The sequence below is a fragment of the Danio rerio genome, chromosome 1 (genome assembly GCF_049306965.1).
Source record: "Danio rerio strain Tuebingen ecotype United States chromosome 1, GRCz12tu, whole genome shotgun sequence".
Taxonomy (NCBI): domain Eukaryota; kingdom Metazoa; phylum Chordata; class Actinopteri; order Cypriniformes; family Danionidae; genus Danio; species Danio rerio.
The window spans coordinates 51124639-51136392 of NC_133176.1; the positions used below are offsets into that span (position 1 = coordinate 51124639).

The 11754-nt window shown below is 36.4% G+C and overlaps 1 protein-coding gene across 1 annotated transcript in view; it reads right to left on the bottom strand.

The window, feature by feature from the left end:
- neurl1aa (neuralized E3 ubiquitin protein ligase 1Aa) overlaps positions 1–11492 on the bottom strand; it is a 127359-nt gene extending 115867 nt beyond the window's left edge. Inside the window, exon 1 of the mRNA XM_021475292.3 lies at positions 10946–11492. Within this exon, the coding sequence (XP_021330967.1) occupies positions 10946–11021 (76 nt within the window). The 5' untranslated portion in view covers positions 11022–11492. The remainder of the gene's footprint in view (positions 1–10945) is intronic.
- Positions 11493–11754: the final 262 nt, after the last annotated feature.

Consider the following 11754-nt stretch of genomic DNA (forward strand, 5'->3'; position numbering starts at 1 on the left):
TTTATTTCTCAAAACTGCTAGTACATAATCAAAGATTATTTCTTAACAATTCAACCTTTTTCTCATAACTCTGCGATTACAATTTACAATTATATGTTTTCAAAAATACCAGAAATCCTTTTTAGAGATGTGAATATTTCTTGCAGTTCTGACTACTAAGTCTTTAAAAAACAACATCTGCAGTTTTGTAAATGTCATTTACAAAATAACAGTAATAATGTACAATTGTGAGTTGTGTGTTATACTAGGTTGGGTGCAGTAGGACTGGTGAGTTACATGCTAGAGGCCATTTTCTTTAGTCTCCTTGTTAAAGCAACCGACTCCCATGCAAAAATTTGCTGGTTTGATCTCAGCTTAGACCGGATTGAGTGCAGTAGAACTGGTAGGTTACACGTGGGGGCTTGTCCAGGATGGGAGTAAGGTTTAGTGGGATGAGTGTAATGGAGGCCAGCTAGTGAAGTAAAATGCAGGTGAAACCTCACTCCTCTGACCTCAAAAGGTGCTCTAGCGACAGACGCAAGAGGCCATGGTCTTTAGTCTCCTTGTTAAAGCAACTGAATCACATGCAAAGAATCGCCGGTTTGATCCCAGCTTAGACCGGGTTGGGTGCAGTAGAAATGGTGGGTTACATGTGGGGGCTCGTCCCGGAAGGGAGTTTTAATGTTGTCTATCATAGAATTGCATAAAGCTGCAAATTTTAGCCGTTTTTGTTTGTTGATTTTCGGATACAAAACTTAGTAAGTAACTAAATAAGTGTCTGTGTGACATACAGTACATCTTGATAGTCATATTTATGGTGATTATTTTGGTCACCATAATCATGACATGAAATTTTCATGCCGTTACATCTCCTTTTTCAATTGTATCCATTGTTGTTTTCTTCTAAATTGATTCTTTTGAGAAAGTGGAGTGAATTTTGAAACATTTTGATGGCCAAATGTTTGATTTTGGAGTGATCTTTCCCTTTGAGATAAACTGCATTCAGCTTTCAGAGCTCCGATCAGATAAATTGCCTAACACTGGAGTTCACTTCACATTACAGGCAATTGTGTGCACCTTTTCAAAAAGTCTTTGAGCTATTAACAACTCTCTGTGAGCCTGACCTTTTTAATTTGTCTGAGGCGTATCAGGCAGCTGTCAGAAATGAGCCGTGAACCATTATTCATTCACTTCACAGCAGAGAAGACCTTTTTATTTTTTCTCCCTTTTTGGTCCCGCCATGTTCAAAACTGATTTCAAATGTACCGGAACTAAACTCTTGGTCCCAATGGAAAACTTCATCTAGCAGTGAAAATCTTAACATTTTTTATTTGACCCATATGGAAGTCAACATTATGTAGAAATAAGCAAAATGAATATATATATATATATATATATATATATATATATATATATATATATATATATATATATATATATATATATATATATATATATATATATATAACCATTAAATGAACTGTATAAATGTCCCTTTACTGTACATACTGTACATGGAAAGCATAAATGCAAGTAAAATGTTTACCATACTATTTTTGGACTCACCATGTTAGTTCTAATGTACCAGAAGTAAAATGTTCTCAATAGGAAACTTCATCTGTTAATATCTTGGCTTTTTTATGTCTGTAGTGTGTTTATATTCTCTGTGCAAATATGTGTGTGTTTATACGACGTTGTGATGTTAAAAAAGCAATCTGTATTGTAATCCCCCTGACGATCCCTTCTGTGTTCCGGGTTTTAATTTGAATCACATGGTTATGAATACAACACGCAGTGAGTGAATTTACATTTAAATCGTACAATTTCGACATATTAAAATTCTGACCTTTATAACTTTTTTCTCGCAATTCCAACATTCTTTTCGCAATATTTTGTTTATATTTTTATATAGTTATTGTTTTGTAATTCCACTTTTTTTTCTCTCTGAATTCAGATTTGCAAGTAATTATTATTTTTTTATAAACTCATGCATCAGCGAATATAAAAACACAATAAAAGTACTGTATTAACCTTATTTTACAATTCAGAAGTGTGCCCATTTTCGTGATTGTTTTAGAACTTCTGATTCAGTTGCCTATGGGAGAAATGACTAGGAATAATAAATGGCAGAAAAGGGTCAAGCTATTTGCTCTACAAACAAGTGTTCGCATGACTTTACAGACAAAACTAAATAATATAACAAGAAAATATCAGTTTGCAACATTAGGCAGCATAACGAGCTGTTTTTAATGTCTAAAAACAAATGGAAGTGAATGGGACTGGGCGACGCATTGGTGCAGTGCTGTCGCCTCACAGCAAGAAGGTCGCTGGTTCGAGCCCCATAAGCAGCACAAAACGCTCATGGCTATTAGTAAACCATTCAAAAGATGCACCTCTCAACGCAAAAAGTGCGTTCGGTGTGATCGCCCCCTTATTCATTCAAAAGACAGTGCCAAACAGTAAAAAAATAGAAAAATTCCCGGATGAGCCTGTGTTATTCAGAAGTTGTTATCTTGAAATAACATACCTTGGAATGTCACGACTGACCAATCAGGGTAGAGCATTCCAGACAACCATGTAGTAATCTGCGATAACATGCGGCTGGATGTACATCATCCTGTACTTAACATGTTGAATGTAATTTAGATATTACCACAGTAATCACATTAAATAAACATTACGTAATAAAGTAATGCATATATTAATATGCAAATATAATTATAACACTTGTTTTATATTACTTTGTAAATATAATAATAATATATACAGATTAAATATTGTTTATATTAGCACCCGACTACTTTATGCATAGTCCGAAAAGTGGCTAACTTGTACAAATTCGTACAATTTGTAATAATTCTTTAATAATAATTCTGAACACTCAAAACGCTTTACACATGGGATGGAATCTCCTCATCCACCACCAGTGTGCAGCATCCACCTGGATGATGCAACGGCAGCCATATTGCCTCAGACTGCACACCACACACTAGCTGATTTGTGGAGAGGAGTGATGAACCCAATTATGATATGGGGATGGTTGGGTGGCCATGATGGACAGAGGCCAGTGGGCAAATATGGGGTTAAGCGCCTACTCTTTTCGAAGGACATTCTGGGATTTCTAACGTCCAAAGAGAGGCGGGACCTCGGTTTGATGTCTTTTTTCCGAAAGACGGCGCTCACTGAGTAATATAGAGCCTCCTTCACTATACTGGGGCATTAGGACCCACACAGGCCACAGGCTGAGCACGCCCTGCTGGCCCACTAACACCACTTTTAGCAGCAACCTAGATTTCCCATGTGGTCTCCCATCCATACTGACCAGGCGCAGCCCTGTTTAGCCTCAGTGGGAATAGCAGAGAGCTAGCTTTTTGTCAAAACTGTCAGAGCTAGCAAATAGTCCCAAACCTACATTCCCAAACCTACGCCTCATTGGGGGTCGAGCAAATCATACTAAAATGTAAATGAGATCATACAAATTTATACAAATTAACCAGAAAATCAAAAGGATTGTCATCAGAATGCATTGGTATAGCAGTATAAGTTCAAATTCAGCCCATGTTCACGGTCGAAATGAGTCCGAAAATATCAAGTGAGATTTGATCTTGCATCAAAGCAAAGAGTGTGTATGTGTTTATGTATGTGTGTTTGTGTGAACTGCTAACCCCAACGACTCAAACAGGAGCTGCACTATTTTAGATGTGCTCTTTCACCCACACATCTGAGTCCAAATAACCCTGTATATATAATCACACACTGACAAAAGTACACAGCCATCCATGACAGAATTGCAGACGCATCGACACACACGCACACACAAACGTCCCTGGAGCCTCAGGTTTTCTGGACTGGTTTTCACATCCTCTCCCTTCACAAGCCATGAATCATCTCATATCTCACTGCCGATATCCTTCATATGCAGAAACGCATCAAATTCAGATTAAGCTCTGCATGTTGTGGTGAGTCATGTGGCTAGAAATAGTGTCTCCATGTCGCTGATGTCAATTGCTATGGAAACGATTTTAACGCCGATCATTTATGATGAGAAACAAAACAGCATGAAGCAGCTTAGAGAAAAGGAAATTTGTTATTTAAGGCAAGGCGATGCACTGTTTGTTATGTATATTTAGGGTATTTGTTTAAAATGTGTGTGTGTTTTTCATCTAATAGAAAGAATATCCAAAATACACTGTTAAGTGTTTGTATCGGGTATAACTTGGTGATTATATACACTATTTATACTTTAAATTTTTTATATTCATAGACACAGTCAATATTCATAGGCATATTCATTCTAATGTAAAAAAAATGCACAATTTATTATTAATAAATGTATTACTCATTTGCATATTTAAATATAAAATATAATGACACAAAAAAAAGTACAAGAAAAGAAGCCACTTTTCTAGGTACACCTGTCCAACTGTTCGTTAACGCAAATTTCTACTCAAACAATCACATGGCAGCAACTCAATGCATTTAAGCATGTACACATGGTCAAGACGATCTGCTGCAGTTCAAACCGAGCATCAGAATGGGGAAGAAAGGTGATTTAAGTGACTTTGGATGTGGCATGGTTGTTGGTGCTAGACATTTCAGAAACTGCTGATCTACTGGGATTTTCAAGCACAACCATCTCTAGGGTTTACAGAGAATGGTACAAAAAAAAGAGAATGTGCCAAATGCCTTGTTGATGCCAGAGGAGAATGGCCAGACTGTTTTGAGCTGATAGAAATGCAACAGTAACTTAAATAACCACTCTTTACAACCAATGAATGTAGAAAAGCATCTCTGAATGCGCAACAAGTCCAACCTTGAAGTAGATGGGCTACAGCAGCAGAAGACCACACAGGTGCCACTCCAGTAACTTAAGAACAGGAAACTAATGCTACAATTCACACAGGCTCACCAAAATGAACAATAGAAGATTTGAAAAACGTTGCTTTTGATTTCTGCTGCAACATTTGGATAATAGGGTCAGAATTTGGCATCAACAACATGAAAGCATGGATCCTTCCTGCCTTTCATCAATGGTTCAGGTTGATGGTGGTGGTGTATTGGTGTGGGAGATAATTTTTGGTACACTTTGGGCCCATTAGTACCAATTGAGCATCGTGTCAATGCTACAGCCTGAGTATTGTTGTTGACCATGTCCATCCCTTTATGACCACAGTGTACCCATCTTCAGATGGCTACTTTTAGCAGGATAACGCACCATGTCATAAATCATCTCAGACTGGTTTCTTGAACATGAAATGAGTTCACTGTACTCAAATGGCCTCCACAGTCACAAGATCTTAATCCATAGAGCACCTTTGGGATGTGGTGGAACGGGAGATACACATCATGGTTGTGCAACCGACAAATCTGCAGCAACTGCGTGAGGCTATCATGTCAATATGGAGCAAAATCTTTGAGGAATATTTCCAGTAGAATTAAGAATTAAGGCAGTTTTGAAAGCAAAAGGGGGTCCAACCTAGCACTAGTAAGGTGTACCTAATAAAGTGGCCAGTGAGTGTATATGATATCAAAACAACATAAAAAACATGTCAAAAATGCAGTCATGCTTTATGCCAATTGATCACCTTGATGTCAAAATAACAACAAATTAGCATTTAACATTGGTGTCAAAAAAATGCATCAGAAATCGATTACAAGACGTTGCATTGGAATTAAAGCTGTCAGATGAATATCACTTTTTCTTATAATACTTTTTGTGTCATTATTCTGGTGGTAAAAAGAGGATCAATATGTGAATGTCAAATGGACGTTAAAATTTTGACATCAAATAGATTAGCATTTTTTATATACTATATGTTTATGTAATTTTGACATCAAGGTGTATACTTGGTATGTTTATATTTCCTAAAAGTAAATCATTAAACATCAAGAGTTTAATCTGGCTATTTAAACTAACAATTAGATTCTAACCTGTAGTCTTGCATGCAAAACATACATGACCTGTAAGAGCCTATTCTTCCTGTTATCTCCTAAGTGAAGGACAGTGGGTTTCCATGTTCAGCTCTGTAGTGATGGAGATCTGGTCTGACAGGATAATGGGTTCCAGTGTCTGTTCTGCCTGTCCTTATAATTCATCACAAGAGCAGAGGAATCCAAGTACTCAATCAGGACATTTGTTAGCCAATGGCCTCACTATTTACTTTAGCAGTTTAATAATGTGTGTGTTTGCTGATGAAAGAAATTAATTTGAGAATATTCAACTATTATATTCAATAATTTTTTATATTTGATATATTATAAATGATTTTGAAAATAAATAATCTGTTTAATATAATGTTACTGAAAGATATTGAGGCAATTTATAATAATATGCATTTAAGGTTAGTTGCCTGCTAAATTGCTACAAGGATGAAAAAAATATATTTTCATTTGATCTAAAATGAAATTATTAAATACTTAGTTTAGTTCGTGTCAAGTATAACCTCTTCTCAGTCTATCATACTATGTAAGCCTAAAAAACTTTTTAATAAAAAATAAATAAACTGTTTAATTGTTTAAAAAACTAATTAATTTGATTATTTGATCAATTACTTTTGAAACAAAACTAAATTTGTAATAAAATTACACGTGTAATTTCTTTTTTGTAAGACTGCATAATGTATTCTGGCATTTTTAATATAAAAGACAAAGTAACTTGCTTGTTTGTTTGATTTTCAGCTGTTACTTTATCTAAAATGAAAATAAAATGCAATCATACTTGGTATTGTTTATTACTTAGACATTTATATTTATACAACAGTTAAATTGAAACAGAGAAATACTGGGAAATCTCTGTAGACTAATGGCATTTCATGCTGTTCAGCCTTATAATCTTAAAATGTGAGCAAAATCAGCTGTTTTGTCATCACTTTAGACATTACTCAAGAGAATCATTCAAATATAGCTCTAAAGTGACGGTGAATGAACAACTGTTTCTGCAGTTCTGACGTAGGAGTAGGGAATAGTTCCTTTTACAAAAAGGTTTTTAGCTTCTCCGTGTTTGATTTTCTTTTTTATACAGATGATTATGCTGTCTAACTGTTGTATAAACGCAATATCACACTCGTAGCAGTGCGATGTGGCTGTGTATCGTCACTGGTGGGACACTAAAGCACAATCCACGACTCCCACCAGTGCCGATATACAGCCACATCGCACTGACACTGTGATATATTGCTCAATATATATTAATGAATTTTTAAATATGATGTCTAACTAATTACTATTAAGTAATTTCTAATTTATTAACCCCCAGGGGTCTGAGGTGATTTTGGGGCACCTGAGATGTTTTAACATGCCCAGACATTTGTGCGTATTTCAGCTACTTATTACATAGTACTGGGCAACATGTATTTTATTAGTATTTAGCACAAACTGTGCTACAATATGTGAGAAAAATTAATGTACATACTTGCGTTTTTTTAGAAAAAAATATTATTCATGGTTATGCATAAGTTTTGGACAAAAAAAAATTAGCTGAAATAGGGTTAAAAAAAAACACTGAATGTGCCTGAACAAGACTTTTGAGTAACCAGTTTAAAATATTTACTTCACAATTATGTGAAAACTATTCTGTTCTCTCATTCAAAGGAAACATTCCAATGAATTAAATTTCGTTAAGATTGATTTGGGTGATCTCAGCGGTCTACGTGAGTGACAATGGTTATGAACAATTCACACCTTGAGAGACAAAAGACACTCCCCCATTCACCCATCAAGGACATTGTAAAGCAATGTCCAAAGCTAGCCCAAACTACATGCTTGTATGACCATGTATATATAAGTACACCCCTTACAAATCTATATTTTAAATTTAAATTTTAATAGGAAGCTCTACAATAATATATTTGTGCATCTGCATTAGATTAGTCAGTACCTAAGTCAAATCTGGAGCTTTTTAAAATAGCTTATGATAACGGTCTAAAAACTAGTACACTCAAGTGTATGTGTTATGGAAAAAAATAATAAATACAAATTTAATGCTGCAGCTTGTCTGGTCTTCAATGAGCCCTTGAGAGCCCATGTAACACCTCTCTTTAACTCTCTTCATTGGTTACCGGTTGAAGCTCGGTTCAAGATTAAATCATTGATGCTTGCTGCTAAGCCACTTTCCAAAACCTTTTCATTCAATGTTCCATGCTGGTGGAATGATCCTCCTATTCCCAAACGAACTGCTGATTCACTGGTATCCTGCAAACGACAAGTAAAAACCCATCTCTTCTGAGAGCACCTTAACCCCGGTGAATAAAACCAAGACCACCAAGAAGCACTTTCTCTCTCTCCCTTGCCCTAAAAAACTCTTACTCTAGGAGTAAATTCTCTGAGCTCTAACAAGTTACTTAGTATAACTGGCACTTCTTGTGTGCATTGTCTCTTATTTGGAATCGCTGAATGCCTCCTCAACTGTACATTGCTTTGGACACAAGCATCTGCTTTATGAATAAATGTATTTGTATGTCTTTGTGCTGTCTTGTACTTATGAAAAAAATAAAGTCTTTAGAGAAGGGAACATGCCTTATGAATTTCATGCTCTGTTTTATATCAATTACAAATCATTACACTTCTAAATCATTTCTTTCACCCTTTGGTTGTTGTACAGTAGCTGGCCCTCCAGTGCCCACAGCAAATGCATCCAAGTGCCTTGTCAACGACACATAATTAAAGCCCTCTTTAGCACGTCTTTATTTGAATATAATGGCTTTTTTCCTCCTAATGAGGGGCGCAATTATATCCACAGTAGATATAATCTTCATAATCAGATGCTCTGTTATGCATGAATCAGAAGAGCTCAGAAACAGAACAGAATCTCCCAAACTGATTGCCGCAAACCTCCTACACAACACCACTTGTAAAGTTCAATGGCTAGCAAAGTGGTGGCTTACATAAAAATCCTGATTCTGAAGGACATTCGGTCAGAGAAAGTGAGATCTTGAAACCTGAATAGGGTCTGGTACAACCTGTGCTGGAGATGTAAAGCAGACCATACTAATAACTTATGAATTGGCTCATTGGTACTGTACAGGGATCGGTGCTACACTGTTTATTTATATAAGTAAATGCTGAGTAATATTAATGAACATGATGTGCTGTGTGTTTAATTGTTGTTGTTTTTATGACTGTGATAATTAATAGTATTGTGTTGTATGATGAGTAACAGTTTCACCCATGAATGAAGCACAAGTGAAAGAAGGGCCTTTGCCCAATCAGAGCGCTGTCCTTCAGCACCGACAACAGTTACCAGAAAGAATCAGTTTTACTTTCTTTTCTCCTGAAAATCAAGAGCTGCACCTTTAAAAAATATTTTTGAGAGAATTTTGACTATTGTTGGGTCCCTAAAAAACATTTGAATTAGTTGTTCTGCAGTGAAACTTCTGGTTCTGTGAATGGTTCTGTGAATATTAAATGTTTTCCATGTAACAAAATGCCAACAAGAACCTTTTCAAGAGTCTTTTCAGAGTGTGGTTGCTCTGATTTTGAACATTCTCAGAACATTCTTGCTAATGTTGTGGAAACAAATCTCTCAAGGTATGGCAAACATTGTCAAAACTTGGAGCATTCTAGACATTCATTCAAAGTTGCAGCGTTTAGGCTTCAATGATGTTTGTAAAACATTAGCAAAACTGTACATTTAGCATTGAACCATACATATAGTAGGCATAATTCATGGAATGTTGTTCTTTAAAAATGTTGTATTGGATGATAGCTTATTATTATTATCTAATATTATAAATCTTATTATTTCAGAAGGTTACAACCAATTACAGTAAGTGTAATGTTTTATTGTATGACCAACCCTGCTGAAAAAAAAACATATTAAACCTAGCTGTTCAATCAGCCTGGTTTTAGAGGGGTTTTGTCCATTTCCAGGCTGGTTTCCAGCCATTTCTAGCCTGGTCTTAGCTGGTCAGGCTGGAAGATGACTAGCTAAACCAGCTTGACCAGCCTAGCTCTGCTATGAGCCCAGCCAAAACCAGCTATGTCCAGCTTAAACCAGGTTGGTCAAGCTGGTTTTAGCTGGTCATTTTCCAGCCTGACCAGCTAAGACCAGGCAGGAAATGGATGGACCCCAGCCTGGAAACAGCCAAAACCCCTCTAAAACCAGGTTGGTTGACCAGCTAAAACCAGCCGACCAGCTTATGCTGGTTTAAGAAACCTTTTTTGGTAGGCTATTTGCTTTAAATCTGGACAATCTGAAAGAAAAATCAGAACTTAAGGTTTTCATAGCTTAATACAAATGTAAGCAAAAAGTTCTTAGATCATAAGTCTATTTTAGTTAGCTGAGTATAGGTAGTTGTTAATTGTATATCTTGGACCACATGCATCATCAATATGCATATTTATTTGTAGCATGCATAGCTGACCTCCAATCTTACAACAACTTTCTAATTCCCCTTCATTCATTCATTTTCCTTCTTTATTCATCAGGGGTCGCCACAGCGAAATGAACGGCCAACTATTCCAGCATATGTTTTACACAGCGGATGCCCTTCACAGCTGCAACCCATCACTGGGAAAAATTTCCCCTTCATAAAGGTAAAATATTCTCTGAAAATTAAAAGCGTCTTTTAAATATATCCTAAGCATCTTTTGGATTTAACCAGTTGCTAACATTGTTAGCAATGCTAGCATTACATTTTATTGTCATGTTGTAAACTTCGTATGACCGTTAGTTTTTTAAATAAGTGACATTTTTAAAAGAGAGCATTCAACTATAAAAAGTCAACTATGACGTAGAAATTGATTTTGTGCTAACGTTTTGAGAACATTATAGTAACTTTGCAAAAAGAGTTATAACCTTTTTTAACGTACGTTGGCATGACGTTGTAACGTTAGCCGAAGTTCTGAGAATGTTCAAGAGTTGATCAACTTAATTAACGTTAGCTCCCAGATGCTAATCCAACATTGTTTATTTGATATAAAGGCAAATTACATTTTCCAGCATATGAGAATAGAATAGATTCCTGACCTTTATGTGAGTTTGGAAGTCTCTGAAATCTGTTCTGCTGTCCCCTGTGCAGAGATCTGATCCCGCTGTTGCCCATGACCGCTGCTGCTGCTGTGTCCAGATGCTGCACTTCAGGCGACAAGCTCCAATAACTCACCCTTATCGCCCCTCTTTTAGTTTGTTGTTGGTATTAAGTCCGTGACAGCTCGAGTGTGAACCGATAACAGATCTACAAGTTTTTCTGTGCTCGATGAAGTGTCTGAAAACACATCAGCTGGCCAAACGCGCTGAAGCTGCAGGTGGACAAACGCGTGCTTGAGCCTCGGGAAAACGCACACACAACAGAAACACTAAAAGGGAGATTTGCAATAAATCAAATCGAAACAAATCCGATATTTGAAGTAGGTCAGCTCAAAAAAGATTTGATTAGCAAACTTTTGCCTAGGGTGTTTGTTTTGTCATCCTGCTTTGGTGAGTTTTTCCTCCATCAGGGATTTAACGCGCATCTGTCGCGTTCAGATTAGATCAAAAATATTCTGCTTCAGCCATCAGGATATTCTATCATCATAATTATATAATCCACTCTCATATTTTGGCTGCTGGATGCTTATGAACAGTAGGGAAGACAGCCAATCAGAAGTTGTGGAAATTATTCGCGCATCAGGTGGCAACGCATGCAGGGATGACAGTGGTTCACATATTGCTGTCAGTGACTCAAAAGTACATCAAGAAAATACCAACATAACAATTAAATAACATCAAGGGAGATTTAAAACAGGGAGAGCTGAAACACCTAACAATCAGTTACATATTCTGTGTTCTTATGTCTC